Raw genomic sequence first — 15,912 nt, 5'->3', positions numbered from 1 at the left:
GATAAATATATAATATACTTAGAAATTTAATGATAATTTTTAGAATTTATTTTTTTAAATAAACTAAAAATTCATTTTATTTATTTTTAATAATATGATAATAATTGTCAGTCATAAAACCATATAGTATTACACATATTTCAAACTAATAACGGCTTGAGGTATTAGCTTATCGAATTGAGTTATCGATATCAAATATTGACCTGAAAACATGTTGCGATAGTCAAGAACTGCCATCTCTAATCAGATTTGTTATTGTTTTTAATTTTCTATACAAGCAAGTTAAAAAATGCATTTAATCGTTGTCTACGTCACTGTCGGTACCACGAAATTCGATGCACTCATCAATGTTGTAACATCTGCACCTGTTTTGTGCGCATTACAAAAGCTAAAGTGCCAGAAACTTGTGCTGCAGCACGGCAACTCTACACCGGTGGCCGACTCCGAGATTCAGCTCATCCATGAGAAGTACGGCATTCAAGTGGATCAATATAAATTTCGGCCCAATGCAGAGGATATTCAAGCTGCTGATGTGATCATTGGGCATGCGGGTGCCGGTACATGCATGGATATTTTGAATAATGGCAAGGCTGGGTTAATCGTAGTCAATGACGAGCTGATGGACAACCATCAGTTGGAATTGGCCCGTCAATTGGCGTCCGAGCAGTATTTATACTACTGCAAGGTGAACGAGGTTAGCACCAAACTTGCTACATTGGACTTTGAAGCTCTGAGGCCCTATGAGCCAGCTACAGAGAACATGCGAAAATTTATAGAAGCATTAAATGAATTGATGAGCCATTGAAACTAAAACCCCTTAGTTTTTTTGGCGCTGACGCCTGGAGCGGGCGCTTTGGATATATGTATATATATATTTTATTATATTTATGAGTAAACACGATAAACGACTATGAAGAACGTTAGACAATATTATTGGGCTATACGTTACATAAATTCACGATTATTAAATATTTATAGAACAATTACTAAGCAAATTTCAATTAAATTCCATTAAACATGTATTTTGAATGTACCTATATAAATTGAATATACGATGAGACTCTCGACAAGCTTTGGTTGCTGTTGTTGACGTTTTGTCGACCGTCTATTCGGTCTCCGTGACTGCGCCCCCATTTTCAATGATGGTATCAAACGAGAACGGCTGGAAAGCGTAGCCGTGACCCATGTAGAATTTGCTCTGGAACTCCACCCTGCGAAGAGGAAGCAAATTTTAGTTTATATTAAATGTATTGAGTCGTAGTCATACCAGTGAAGACGCAACGTGTGCAAGAATGCGGAAAGACCCTCCATCAAAACCAGAATGCCAACGGTCAATACAGCCCAGAATGCAAAGACAACCGTCAAAAAGATTCCGCCAAGCCAGCCCTCCTTATTCAAACCTAAAGACAATACCATGCTCCACAAGACTTCAGCAAGCTCTGTCAATAAAGGAAAGCTCATTAGAATTCATTGAGATTTCTCATTGAATATATGTCCAAGCAATCAAGTTGACTTACGGGCATGTGCCAATGAGAGCGCCCACAAACGTAAATAGGATGCAGTGTGGGAAACTGAGCCCAACACATACTCGATCGTATGGATGCCCTGGTGAATGAATATTTCCGACATCTCTTCCTCGTCGTGGTGTTCGCCGCCGCCGCCATGTGAACCGCCGCCATTCGACATGCCGCCGACTTCAGCATCAGATGCGCCAGTTATGGGCTGCACCTGTTTCAACGTAACAATGGATTATCAGCGGGAGGCTCGGGAAATAAGTTTATAATTTGAATATGCAATACTACAAGGGACTCAACTAACCTCTTCCTGTTGCATTTGGATTGGTTGGTGTTTAGTTTATTCGTTTGTTGAGTGGTATTTTTTGTTGGATGTGGTTTGTTAGTTTGGGGATAAAGACAAGGGTAAGGCATAAATAAACAGAAGTGCAAACACAAGTATTATCTGTTAATGTATGCGGATGCACCCAGCCTTAAAATAGTCGATGATGTGATGTGGATGGAATGGTGAAGGATTTGCAACAATGACACGAAGCATTTGACGTAAATTGAATGCGGCGGAATGTGTACTTACGTTAGCCAGTTTACGCGCCTGCATAATCTTTATTGGCTTGCCCAGCAGCATGACCGGAATACAAGCGAGTGCAATTAGAACAAAGACGGTCTGGAAAAACGACTGCCCGGCAAACATATAAGTATTACAGTGTAGGCCTGGGGGCTTGGATTTCTTAAACAGAACCATATCAATGAATGTAATCAGAATGGATGGGGCGCACGCCTCTGTCATGGGAACTACAATGAGAATAAAAAGAGTTCATTACTTCTGGAAAACTTTAGAAAAGGCATAAACATACACTCATTTGTAGCTGCATAGCGATTCCATTTAATAAACATCAAGAGCACCAGGTAGAAGAAGAGGACCACCAGGAACAAAAGTTGTGGGATAAACTCATAGAGCAGAGAAAGGCGATTGCGGAAATATGTATGATTGTGCCAGCTCATGATGACGCCAAAGATCATGTGCAGCACACCGAATATTATGGATATCTTCATCTTATAGGCATTTTGAAAGACAATCTTATTGGAAGAGGCCACCTGCCAAATGGGATCCATTCCGAATGGATACGGGGTGCCCTCATAATCACTGGTCGCCGGGCTCAATTGTAAATATTTATTATTCCAAACAGTTGACTTGTTGTACGAAAGATGCCAATGCGAGCCGAATATATTGAGTGACTTCGAGAATATATCGTTGTAGATTAGACCGGTGTACATGGAAAAGACGCCCATGAGGAATATGATGTAGCGACCACCAAAGAAGATATTCCAAATCTCGTTGTCAGTTTTCTGGGCAGCCAATCCCTTCTCCTTGCGTATCATCCACAGTCCGAATAGCGCCATTATCGCTCCATGTCCCAAATCGCCAAACATGACAGCGAACAGAAATGGGAACGTTATTATGGTATAGGGTGCTGGATTCATCTCACGATAGCTAGCGACACCGTACGCATCGATTAGTGCCTGAAAGGCTTTGGTAAACTTGTTGGTGCGATTATATGTGGGTGGATTCTCGAATGTTTGCATGCGATTCAGAATTGGCGGCACGGACGATCCCGAGCGCTCAGTGCCGCGGCGCAGCGCCAGCTGGATGGTCTCGATGTCCAACAGCGGAACCCAGCACTCAGCGATGAGACATTTTTGAGTCACATCCAGATTGAAGAGATTCAGCGTATGATAGATGGCCTTGATTTTGCGCACCTTGACGAACCAGTTCTTCAAGTTCTTGGCAGCTGCGACTAGGACGCGATGACGATGATCCTGCGTCTGGCCAAGCACCGTGTTTAGATCCTCGATGCGTGTCATGACGCCCATGGCCATTTCGCGACGGTCTGCTGGCGCTTCCGGGCATGGATAGAGTGTGGCTCGGAAACCCTCGCAAATCTTCTTTACGCGCGTTTTCAGCTGATCGCCTTGGAAGAATATGATGAACACCGACTTGTACACCTGATCGCCCTGAAATATGCATTGAAGACCATCAAATTCAGCTGAACTAATTCAATGAGATGCACAACTCACATTTGTGGGATCCTCCAGCGGCGACTCAATCATGGCCTGACGAAGAAACACATTGCCTCGACAGGCACGCCACAGCATCCGCTCGAATGCCGGCAGCTTCTCCCGTGAAATGACGCCGGCCACAAAGCTAAGATAGATTAAAGATTAATGCGAGGCGATCAATTAAGTGTTTAGTCGCTCTGCTTATTCATTCCGGTTAGTTACGGCAACAAGGAAAACTAAACTCTCAAGCACAAATACCAATGAACGCAGCATGGAATGGAACGTGGCGACAATTAAAAGTATTAACAAGGAACACAAGTTTGATTTTTTTCTTTTCTTTTTTTTTTTTTTTTTGTTTTTTAAGGGGCGTATGTGGCGAGCTAAGCTAATGACCACTGGGCGATATGTCTCTATATACAGATTTTTTTTTAATATGAGCATGAGCATTCCTAGTCTAAATTTGGAATTGTGGGATACCAACCATGGCAGATAATCCTCACGTTCAATCGATTTTTCCATAAAACTATATAATTGTTAATTTGTGTTCTCGATGTGTATTTGAACATGGGAAGAGAGGAGCAGAAGAGAGAATGGTGTTTGATTTAGTTTTAGATTTTCTTTTCAACTTTGCATTTTTGATTTAAGTATTCTTTTTTTTTTTTTTTTTTTTGATTGCACATAAAATTATTGCTTCGAAGGAGGTTAGAGAGCATGAAAGGCGTAAATCCAACATCGATGTTGTAATAGCATTTGATCATTTGTTGTTGTTGTTTGATTTGATGGCACACTTGATGTAGTTTCAGTATGGCTTAAGCACAGCAGCGTCTTTGCTTGGTCGGTTTGGTCGTTTGGTTAGTGGATAGCGTTAAGCAATAATTTTTTGTTGCATATACATAGTAAATGTAACGTATTAATTCGGCATTAGCCAAATGTACGTACACGCCTGCTGTGTTCGATACATACCCAAGCTGTACGGGACCCATGGATGCACCGGCGGTGCGCACCTCATCGGTGATGAGGGCCCGTGTCATCGACTCGGTGGTGTGGTTCAGGCCGCCCTCCTGCTAAAAATTGTGTTAAAAGTTTGCTTTCATTTTAACGGCAATTTGGTATATAGATATTTATATACGCTTTGCTTATGCAGTTAGTATCATTGTCGAGTTAATTGAAGCTTTCCGCCGCCAAGTCTTTGTGGTTTAGTTGGGATATATATGATGTATATGTTTTGGGTGGGGTGGAGCGGTAGAGATAAAGCCAACACCAGAGCGACCATTGATCTTAGCCTATGACACATACAAACATACATAAACAACCACATGTACTTGTAATAATCCAAACCAGAGCCTAACATACAGACAGACAAAGAGGCAGCAGCACACATAGTTATAGTTTATCTATATATAGTACATATATATATATATATATATGTATATGTATAACTTTATACAAAGATAACGACACGCAAAATAGCCATGGAGAATGAGAGCGAGCGAGCGAGTCGGGTTTGGTTTTGTTTTCAATTCGCATAGATATTGTGTTCAGTTTGGTAAATGCGCAGGCTGATTCTGAGTTTAGTTTTCCATTGGATCTGGTCTTGTTTTGATCTTTGTTTTGGTTTTGGTTTTGTTTTTGTTGCTGAGTGAATCGACTAATTCATTGAGGTTGCAATATTTACCCAAGCTTTAAATTTTGGCCCGGCTGATTGGCGCGCACGCCCTCCTCGCCCAACAGCTGCGCTTGCTCATCCTCGTTCTGGTTGTCAGCCATCTGCAGATAGCGTCGATATTTGTTTGATGAATATGTCGACGAGGATTTGTAAACCATCGGCACCGACTGGCAACACAACCGGGCGGAAATAACGTGTTGTTGTTGTTGTTGTGGTGGGGTGGTGTGGTCGTGTTTGTGTTGGTTGTATATATGGGGTGTTGGTAGTTTGGGTGGTGCATTGCATTGCATTTGCGGGGTTCGGGTATTTGGTTCGTTTTGTATTTTGGATATTTTGAATTGTTTTGATTGGTATATGGAAAATAAAACGTAAAAACAAATCATAAAGTAAACAACAAAATATATAAGTAACAATTAAAGCTAATCAATCATGTTGATATGTACATAAATACATACATACATACTTAAAAAAACATGTGCACAAAATATCAAAAATAAATAAAACATAACTCAAGCATGCGCGAAGAAAAATTATATAAAATCAGAAAGGGGAACTAAACTTAAACTAAAACTAACTTGAAATATACAAGAACTAACGATTGTATTTACAGAGTGCTATGCATATGTATGTATATATACATAGAGAGTATACTTAGTATAGGGGCTTGGACGTGTTGGCGGTGGCAGTGCTGCATGTATTAAATGTTGTTCTGGTGTATTGCGGTTTCAATTAAATTATAGGAAATTGCTTTTGAAAACAAAAGATTATGTAATCAAGAACCGAAGCTGCACCATTTGTGTTGTCAGAGGCTGAGTTATTGGTTAGCAAGTTATTTTTGCCATATGTTAATTAGAAATTTTAGTGTGGAACTTTTTTTTTCAGAAAACCTTTGCCACGTAGTTGTAGTTTATGTCTTAATTATCTGTTAGTCGCCGTTCCCTATAAAAAATGTTAGCCAATAACCACATGCATACCTCATCGAAGAAGACCTGCGTCTTGCGCAGTATGTGCTTCAGCTCGGTCAGCTCCAGGAAGTTTCGCTTCAAGGCCTCCGCATTCTGATTGACCTCACGGAGCTCATTCTCGAGCTTCTCAAAGGTGGCCTGCGATGGAGAGATGGAGATATATATATATTGATATATAATAACAAAGACAAGATTTATCAGTCTAGACTCGCCTCCAAATCAATCATTTCGCGTGGCTGTGGCGCCTCGGGACTCTCGCCAGTATCCAACATGGGAATGCCATCCTTTTTAATCTCCTTCTCCAAGTAACGCAGCTTGCGCTCCATCTCATCGCAACGGCGCACCTCATTGACAAATTTACGTTGAAATGCATTCACGTCCGGATTGAGCTGTATGCATTTATTGATTTGTTTCTCATTTCATTTGGTATTCTCCTTCAATTTTTACTACTTACATCACGAAATTGAACCAATCCAAGCTCGCCGAGCTCCGAGACACAGGCGTAGGCAGCCTCGCTCTGTAGGAAGAGCTGGCAGAGTGCCATCTCTTCGCTACGGAATAATGAACCCATTTCGATAACTCAGAGAGTCGACAACTAATTATGGGTTGCTGCAAATAGCCAGAAATTGATTTTAATTCATGAAACTTCACCATGAATCACTGTATGTGTCTGTGTTTTTCGAATGTACATATTTAAATGGAAGCTCTTTGTTTTACTTTTATTTTTGTATTTTATCAGCGTTATCGCCGCCTCTTTTGTGGCGGAATGTGTGACTGTTCTATCTGAAAAGTTGATACGCCAGCTCTATTCAGAAATGTCTATACTGATTTATTGATTTTTCATTTGTGTGGCAGATGAAAAAGAAAGAAAGTGCTGCGTTGTCTATGCGGCTGTTTTAGTTGGACTTTGCTCAGCTGGTTGCGCCACTTATAGTTTTTTAATGTAAAAGGTTATTGTCAATTAAATGCGTTAATTCTTACTTTTAATTTTAACTTGCTTAAACTTTTATTTGCACAGCTCTCAACTTTTAATTACCAATTTCTTTTAGTTTTTAGTTACTCTCCGTTGCAGTGTGACCGACGTTGAAAACATCTGAAACGAACATTGGTGAACTGACCAGAAAATACCAAAATACTAAATCATATTTCAAGATACTTCTCATAAATGAGTTAGATCTTTTCAACTATATACAAATTGTTGCAAGTAAGCTTGTAATTTTGAACTAGTTGCTATGAAATATTCCGATATCTTGACCAACACTTAGCGGGATTTTAAATAGACTTTCAACAATGATAAAATGCGTTTTCAGACTTTACAAGCTTTAACATGTATTATTTAAATAAGATGATGAAAATAATGATGATAAAAAATAAGATTTTAAAATTGCTTTAATCTACTCATCGGTAATTACTCATCGGTATTCTATTCAAAACTTAGCTGTAATGAACAAACTACAAGAAAAACCTAATTATGCGATCCAATTAGCATTAGCTTTAATTTACACGTATTATGTACTTATTTAATAAATGGAAAATGTTGCAGCTCTTAAAGTGCTTAATACAACCATCACATCTTCCGCCCTTTCTCTCCATCAGCAATCATCAGCATTCCGCCCTTCCGCTCTTTGTTATTTGCTCTTAAGCAGAAAGAGCGAGTCCTTGGATTTACATTGACGAACTACCAACAGCAGCCGTGGCGACAGCATCCGATGATGTGAATAAAGTCCGATGGCGACATTTTTCGGTTGGGCCACGAGTCAGTGTGAATCTGTAACTCGTGAGCGACGGAGTGATAGCGGCTAAAGGCTCGGTAAATGGTTCAGGGAAATACACAAGCAAAAACAGCAGAACCAGCAGCAGCAGGAGCAACAACAACAAAAACAAATGAATAGGCATAGCGAAGTGGAAAGTGGAGATGGTCAAAGCAGAAAATTGGATTGCCGCTGTTTCAGCTACTATTTAATACTTGCCTCGTGCGGGACTCTAACTGTGTGTGTATATATACATATGTGTGTGTGTGATACATATGTGTGCGTGTGTGTGTGGGTCAGTGTGCCATTTTACGATCCACCAAAATGAATCAGACAACAAAGGCAACATTTTTGTAATTGAAAAATTTACTGTTGGTTACATATGCGCGAGTTGACGTTGTTGGTGTTCTTGTTTCCGTTGTTGTTGCTGCTATGGCTCAGATTCTGGCAGGCGGCGCACCGCACCGCAACCCCCAAAAGTATGCCACAGAGCACAGCATAACCAAAAAAACAAAAAGGACAAAAACGGAAAAAAAAATCAATCGCTCTCACTCGCACAAAAGTAGAAGCATCAGCAGCTAATTGTAGTCTTATAAAAAAATGTATAAACAACATTGAAATGTTATACTAGTAAAATATATATGGATGAAAAATTGAAGCCAACAATTGGATAACAAAGTTAACAGAAAAGCCGGACCAAAGGCAAAGAGAAAATATTTTAGGCTTGCGCTGCTTTGTTTTGGGGCCGCTCCCAAAAAAAAAAGGAAAGAAGAAATTTGCGAGTTTATCAACAACACGCAGCGAGAACAATATAATTGGCTAAATAATGTCAAAAGAGGAATACATAGTCTGCTTAAAATAACAAAAGAGTAGTTAAATTATAGAATTTAAATACGGGTATTGCATCTTGTTTCAGTATTTAGTTCAAGTTTTTTTTTTTTTAGCACAGCGGTCGACCTACTTCAGGTGAAGGTCTTCTTTGTTTTTGTTTTTGGTATGGTTCTTAATTAGCTGCGCAAATTATTAAGTCTTTCCACAAATCTCTAAATTGAATAAATGCAATGAGCACTGAGGTTGTTTATAAATCAAAATGTAGTCGGCTTCTTAACAAGCGCTGATTGCCAGCTTTACAAATAGACGTGCTACTACAGTTATTTAAATCATCTGATCTGTTAGACCTAGTTAAGGTGAGCCCCAAAGTAAATCTAAATTAGTCCATTTAGCTCTGGCTCTTGATTCAATTAAGACACACACACACACATATGCACACACGCGCAACCAGAGACTTGATTGTAAAATTGGTTTTATTGTGCGGACCCCCAATTGAAGCAGTCGCGCACCCTGACAACTGCCCAAGTGATAATATCAGCGCCTTAACGGAGGCGCAATCGCTGCTTATCTAATACAGTTTCAGTTGCAAGTTCTCGCGGCTTGTGTAAAGATGACAATATTCCCACACAGCTAACTTTCAGCTGCAGCGAGTACATGAACAAAAACATATACATACATATGTACATTTACAAAAATATGTGTATACATACATACACATACGTGTACGTGTGTATGTGTACAACCGCTAATGTGTACTAAATTTCGCGCAGTGTAGTGCTAATCCTTTTTTATAACGGCTTTATCCTTACATAAGGATTTGCGCAAATAATCACATAAAGCAAAAGGCAAAACAAAGTGCATTCACAACAATAGCATTAACAAAACAATAAACAGAAAGTGTTCAGCAACAACAACATTACACTCATCGGCAACAGCAACAAAAGGATATAGGCCAAAAAGCGAAAAGACTGCAATCTAATGCAGCGCCTTTTATAGGTGAGTACCAGTAAATGCTAAAAACAAAATAATATCGTAAATATTACTACTAAAATTAAAAAGAATTAAATGAAGGAAAAAAACCGAACAACAGCGAAAGTGACAAAAAAAAATATATAAGAAAATGCGAATACAAACATCAAAAAGGGCGTGTTGTGTCTTCAGCTGCTGCTCTCAGCAGCACTATATGCATGTGCGTGTGTGTGTATGTATGGGTGGCTGTAAGCGTGCGTGTCTGTATGCGTGAGTGCGCTTTGTTGTTGTTTTTGCTGGCTGCTACATCATCAAGTTGGTGCCTTTGCTTTTACCGTTAGCTTTGGCTTTGGCTTCGGCTTCGGTTGCGCCTCTTTACTTTGTACGTAATAAAATTGATGATAAAATAAAAATGGATAATGGGCGATTTTCGGCTGTGGCTGTGGCTCTGCCTGTGGCTGTGCCCGTGCCCGTGCCTGTGAACTGTGAGAGAAAGAGAGAATGGAGCAACCTAACTGTGCTATGCTGTGTTTACCGCTGCACCCGCGTTACGCTCAACTCGTTATACTTCAACTAAGCACAACGCATTGCTGTGGCTCAAGTCTTCTCTTTATCCATTCGGCGTCCGTTCTGGCTGGCGCTCTCTTTCTTTGCCATATTGTACTCTTTGTTGATAGCATAGCATAGCATCGCATAGCGTTTGCACGTATGAAGCCGACGAGGCTGTGTGGGAGCTCTCGAAGAGACGGCCGCAGAGGGCGGAAGTCGTGTTGATAAGAATGCTTTAGTTGTTAATAGCAACGTGGCTGGTGCGATTTTTACCTTACCCAAATCGCGATAATAAGCAATACAAATTAAGCAAAAATAGTTCGTGTTTTTGGCCGAATAATTGATACCCTTGAGTATACATAAATAATATATTTAGTTATACTATTTTATTTCATTTATTTTTTTATTTCTAATATCAAATGAAAATTTGATTCATCTCCCTCACTATAATATTTAATATGATACATCATTAATATTGTGCATTGTTAATGGTAAATTAAAATAACATGTTATGTTTAACGTTTTCGTTTTAATTAAATATAGTTATTAGAGAGGAAGCATAGTTTCAGTATGTTTTATATACATATAGCTTCATAATATCTGATTATTCGTTTTCGAATCTCACACTAGTTAACTGATATTCACTTGTCTGACTAAAGGAAAAATTCCAAATATATATAAAATAATAAATAATAAATTATATATTTACATGGAGTAATCTGCTCCACAATAAACAAAGCTAAATTATATATTAAATAATTAAAAAACTTTTAATTTTATAATATAATAAAATAAAATTCGTTTCTTATAAATTTATATGTTACATTTTAGTCAGTTATTTAAAGTATTGTAAATTAATTTCTACTTTATTCTAGTCGATGCTATTTTTTGTATATGCTAAAAAACTTTTGTTGTTCGTAGCCAAGATATACTCAGTCAGCTATAACTGCCCTACCTTTGTCTACCTTTTTCCCATTGTCTAGGTCTAGAGCCATTAGCATAGAGCACGCCTTGGCATGGAGCTGGAAGCAGAGGCTTTCGTTTTGGTTGGCCTCATTTAGCTGGGCTAATTACCGAATATCGTGTCGATTTCAAGGGGCCATCATAATTGGCCAAATGCATCCTGGAGGCGCTTTCTTAAGTGCTGTCAATGGCAACGAATGCAAAATGAAAGGTAGGCAGCTCTCGCCCATTAATGATTGTGATAAGGTTGAATCCTTAATAGCTTTTCTAGCTTGCCAGTAAATCAGCCAAACAGTCAGTCAGTCCGTTAGACAGTTAGCCTGTCTGTCTGTCTGTCTGTCTCTGTCTTTGCCTGTTTGCTTTCAGCTCTGTCAACGCTGTAGAAAAGTTTTTGTTCCTTGACTCGTTGCCGATTGTTGTTGCTGCCTGAGTGCCTCGTCTCTGGCAATAATGGCAATGGCAATGACAATGCCAAAGCGCCAGCACTGTTTAGAAATAAATTAAAATTTCATTCAAGTGCTATTCTGACAAAACTTTCTTAATTACAAACGTAGAGCTGTTGCTGCTTCAAATATTGTTTGAGGCAGTTCGTCGTCAATCCTTTGCTATCCTCAGCTGCGCTCTAACATCTCATATTCGAGCAGCAGCAAAACACAAATCATGCAAATTGCAATTGTCGTTGCTTGTTTTTGATTTTGCTCTACAAAAATATGAAATACTCGGCTAACAATTGCCTGCAAATGACGGACACATTGTTACATTTGATAGTCGAGTGCAGATTTCGCTGCCACAACATCAGCAGAACAATGATAAGCATTCGCAATTTTAACTATGTGGACTGTGTTGGTTGCCCCACTGCCCAAAGGCACAAAAAACACTCACGCCCACACACTGGGCTGGCTATGCAAAAATAATACACAAATGGTGCACAATAAAAGAAAAACAACGACGACGAGGAGAACCACAGGGCGCCGAACGAGAGCAACAAGCGCAGCGCACTCACACAATTACTATGAAAACAATAGGTGCACTGGAATACAGATTGTGCTCGACTCACGAATACCCTGAAAACAGCTTCCGATCGGTAGTAGAGCTGTTGAAACCATCTTTGGCAGAATCGATTAAATCATTGGCAATCAATCATCATAGCTCAAAGAACGTTTGATCACCTAGTTTATTGTCTCTCTCTCTCTCTTTCATAGCTCTCTCTTTTTCTCTCCGGTAATAAATTTGTCTTATTTTTTTTATTTTTTAAATAAAAATGTAAGCTTACGTCAATGGTTTTTGTGCTATATAAATTGATTTATTTAATAATTACTTCTTTATTAATTTCTTTTATGTACATACGTGTATATGTTAAAAAGAAAAATTCATTTATTTAGTTTTATTTTTAATAAACTAAAATTTGTTATTTATTATAAAATAATACTAATTTAATATTATTATTGATATTTTTTTACAAGTCAATAAAAACTAATTTAACTGGCGCTCTGATACATATTTTATTTATTTACTTTCATAGTACTGAAAAGTTTTAGTTTTATCTTTAAATAAGTTAACTGTGTATATATATATTTCGTTTTGTTTTATTTATTAAGCTCAATTATTTATTAAATTAATTATTCTTAAATTAAAAATTAATTAAATAAATAAAAATTAAGCTGTTTAAATTTAATCTTTATATATTTTGATATAACTTTACATATATTGAAAATACAAATTCCACTAAAAAAGTTTCTTTGTAGACTATAAAACTGTCAAGGCAAACGATGATCAACCATTATCGATAATTTTGTAGCTTTTCTCTGAAGTAGCTCAGATCTTAATGGGATTAAAGTAAATTATATGAATTGGATATGTAGGAATTATCAATTTGATATTCACTTGTCAAAACTTGTTGTATACTCAATACATCTTCTTTGACTTAAGCTACAGGGTATATAAAGCCGCAGCAACACATACATAAACAGAAACCTGGTCGCTTTTGGAGCGTACTTGGTGTGCACTTAGATGAAAATGACAGCAGAAACAACAGCATCAGCAACAACAGCAACAACACCAACAACAACAGCAACAACAGCAACACCATCAACAACAAAAACAACAGCAACAGTCGACCATGTCGAGTAATGACAGCAGTCGCATTTAACAATGGGGGCACTGGCTAAGCAGCGGCCACGCCCACTCATGCTACCAGAGGCGCTGCTGTCATTCATTCATCCATTCATGCGCTCCACTTGTGCAGCACTGGACGCAACCGGCTGCCGTGTGTGTGTATGTGTGTGTGTGTGTGTGTTTGGTGGGAGGCTGCAGCTGTGTCATTGTTGTTGTTGTTGTTGTTGTTGTTGGGGCAACACACTTAAGTGGTCGCTTAGAGTGTGCCACGTTTTGTGTGTAGTTGCTTGTTTATGAATAAAAAATAGTTATTTGCAAAACGTTTAGCAACAGCAGGAGAGCCAGAACGTGAACGCAGCAGGATGTGGAGCCAAAGGCGATATGACAATTTCGCATATGTACATATGTATGTAACTCACATATACACATGCATTTCCATGCACAGACATATATACATACATGTATGTGTGTGTATATATTTATAAAGAGAGTTGTTTAGGGCTAAGATACTTTGGTACTTTTTTAATTAAATGTCAGAAAATGACGCTGTTCACAGCAAACGAGCATCTTTATTATGCTCCCTGTATGTGTGTGTTTGTGTGTGTGTGTGTGCGTGTGTGGCAATTCAATTGTGGTCTCCGGCCACAGAAGCGCACCCGAGAGTGCCATAAGCTGGCCTACAGCGATGAGCCAAGATAATTGTTACGTCATTAAGCGGTGTCTGCAAAAACACATTAAAAAAATTGAAGCAAAGTCCAATATAAAGGAAAACAAACAAACTTTAAACAAATTCAGATTGTTTATAATAATAGAAATATAACTAAACAGTGGAGCAATGTTGAGGGTTTGACAATTAAATACAAATTCGCAGCGACAAATGCGGCAAAGCGTAAACAAGCGAAGATGATAGGAAAAAAAATAAGCAACAACAAATGTCTGCGGTGCGAGCATAACTGTAAAAAGGGCGCTGCTGGCTGGCAGAAAAAGCAGCGACAACAGCAATGGCAGCGTCAGCGGCGCAGCAGCCGCACCATAGACAAACTCGCGTCATGCAGGATTCGCTAAGCTCTTTTTGTTGTCGCGCTCTTATTCACCGATATATGGCGAGCAGCGCAGGCGCGCTCTCTCACTCTCAGTTGCTCTCTTCCTTTGCTTACTGCGTGCTCTCGGTCTGTAGCTGCTCTTACGCTTCGTTTGCTTGTGTGCTTGTGAGCTTGTGGTGTATGTGTGTGTGTGTGTGGGTGGGTAGGTGTTTGTGTGGGTGCAGTTCCTCATTGGCGCAGCCAATGCTGGTATATTTTTTTTCTTGTATATTTTTTGGCAATGTCAATGTAACTTTTATCCAACTGACGCTTCAGTGGTTTCTTTTACTGCATCAGCAGAGCCACCGCCTGCGTCTCAGTCGTTTGTGGCGCTGATTTAAATGGTGCTGATAAGGCGGCATTATGATTCGAACTGTTTCCAGCTTCAGCCGTCACATAACACGTTCAGCCTACGCGCTGCTTACGTGTGTGTGTGTGTGTGTGTGTGTGTCTGTGCGTGTGAGTGTGTGGGTGAGTAGTTCTGGCGTGCCTTCAGGCGCATAACTTTACAATTGACTTTTAACGATATGGTACACACATGTGTATGCGCGCGCGTGTGCCTGTGTCTGTGTCTGTGTCTATGCATGTATGTGTGCGAATTTATGCTTTATCATTTATTGTTAGTGGAACTTGCAGACGTCAGCCCAGCATCAGCCACGCCCCGTGTCGTCTATGCTGCGTGCGGCCATTTTGTTGCCATGTTGCCATTGATTGCTGTCACTTTTGTTGTTGTTGCTGTTCTGATAATATGCTTTGCCTTTGTTTTCGTAGCAATAAAAATTGGTTGTAATTTAGTCGCACGTGTGTCTGTGTGTGTGTGTGAGTGTGTGTGTCTATATGTGTGTTTGTAGAGATTGATACGCGCTGCGCTTTGTTTTGTTGCTGTCTTGCCTTCTTCTTTTTTGGTTGGCTGACTACGTCTCTATATGTCTACTATGTCTATTCCCAATTAATTCCATTGATATGCGTGTTCCATTTCGCTGATTCCTTTGGCTACATTTGTGTTGCATACTTTGCGGCTGGCCGCAATTTGCATAGTCTTTTGAGCAATTATGGAGGCTGCGTTACGTGAGCAGCATAATTGACCAGCCTGGCTAGGCTCGTTAGGCAACAGACTTAATAGGAATCTTAGCTATATGTTGGCTCCACTGTATATGTATGTATGTATATATATGTGCACTCAAATATTTATTTTGCTGTCAGTTACAAATGTATGCGAGTATTGCAACGTGTTGGCAAACACACATAAAATTTGCAAAAATTACATTACCTCCCGGCAAAGGATTTCGAAAGGCAGGAGCAGCAGCTACAGCAGCAGCAGCCGCCGCTTCATCAGCAAGGATCGTTGGCTGGCATACATTGCCTTTTGTGCGGCGCCAATTTGCATTTGCATCCAACTCGAGCTGGCTGGCAGCAGTTGCTCTACTTCGTTTATCTCAACTCACATTT

At 39.4% G+C, this 15,912-nt stretch overlaps 3 protein-coding genes across 23 annotated transcripts in view; 2 read left to right on the top strand and 1 right to left on the bottom strand.

The window, feature by feature from the left end:
* The first annotated feature begins 215 nt into the window (after positions 1–215).
* Positions 216–2,172, top strand: Alg13 (Alg13 UDP-N-acetylglucosaminyltransferase subunit). The gene has a single exon (XM_018112258.3). The coding sequence runs from the start codon at positions 290–292 to the stop codon at positions 803–805; it is 516 nt and encodes a 171-aa protein (XP_017967747.1). The 5' UTR covers positions 216–289; the 3' UTR covers positions 806–2,172.
* Vha100-1 (V-type ATPase subunit a family protein Vha100-1) lies at positions 910–7,348 on the bottom strand. Of its 10 annotated transcripts, none has more exons than XM_018112247.3 (12): positions 7,198–7,315; positions 6,658–6,812; positions 6,416–6,592; positions 6,213–6,341; positions 4,536–4,636; positions 4,054–4,095; positions 3,591–3,717; positions 2,369–3,527; positions 2,089–2,306; positions 1,518–1,728; positions 1,268–1,439; positions 910–1,211 (listed from the first exon to the last, which is right to left on the bottom strand). In XM_018112247.3, exons 2-12 carry the CDS (start codon positions 6,772–6,774, stop codon positions 1,106–1,108), a joined length of 2,559 nt encoding a protein of 852 aa, XP_017967736.2. In that variant the 5' UTR covers positions 6,775–6,812; positions 7,198–7,315; the 3' UTR covers positions 910–1,105. The 10 variants fall into 10 exon arrangements, with proteins under 10 accessions (XP_017967736.2, XP_089113477.1, XP_089113461.1 ...); XM_089257351.1 differs by having other exon boundaries at positions 4,536–4,633; XM_089257335.1 differs by lacking the exons at positions 4,054–4,095; positions 4,536–4,636 and adding an exon at positions 5,248–5,405 and having other exon boundaries at positions 7,240–7,348.
* A 519-nt stretch (positions 7,349–7,867) lies between these two features.
* The window catches only part of LOC108659371 (tolloid-like protein 2), a 55,035-nt gene continuing 46,990 nt past the window's right edge, over positions 7,868–15,912 (top strand). For 8 of the 12 annotated variants that reach the window (XR_001926122.3, XR_001926123.3, XM_089262023.1 and 5 more), the window contains exons 1-2: positions 7,925–8,013; positions 9,556–9,781. The gene's annotated coding sequence lies outside the window, so the exon portion shown is untranslated. The other 4 variants (XM_089262010.1, XM_089262008.1, XM_018112241.3 and 1 more) reach the window with 4 other exon arrangements.

Source organism: Drosophila navojoa, chromosome 2 (genome assembly GCF_054131105.1).
Source record: "Drosophila navojoa isolate 15081-1374.11 chromosome 2, UAZ_NAV_1.0, whole genome shotgun sequence".
Lineage (NCBI taxonomy): Eukaryota > Metazoa > Arthropoda > Insecta > Diptera > Drosophilidae > Drosophila > Drosophila navojoa.
This window is presented reverse-complemented; position numbering and strand designations above follow the sequence as displayed.

Coding starts and splice junctions, on each gene's coding strand:
- Alg13 (XM_018112258.3), top strand. CDS start 290: ATGCATTTAATCGTTGTCTACGTCACTGTCGGTACCACGAAATTCGAT.
- Vha100-1 (XM_089257335.1), bottom strand. CDS start 6,774: ATGGGTTCATTATTCCGTAGCGAAGAGATGGCACTCTGCCAGCTCTTC. Junction 6,593..6,657: donor GATTGGTTCAATTTCGTGAT/GTAAGTAGTAAA, acceptor AAATGCATACAG/CTCAATCCGGACGTGAATGC. Junction 5,406..6,212: donor CGCAGGTCTTCTTCGATGAG/GTATGCATGTGG, acceptor TTGTGTTGCCAG/TCGGTGCCGATGGTTTACAA.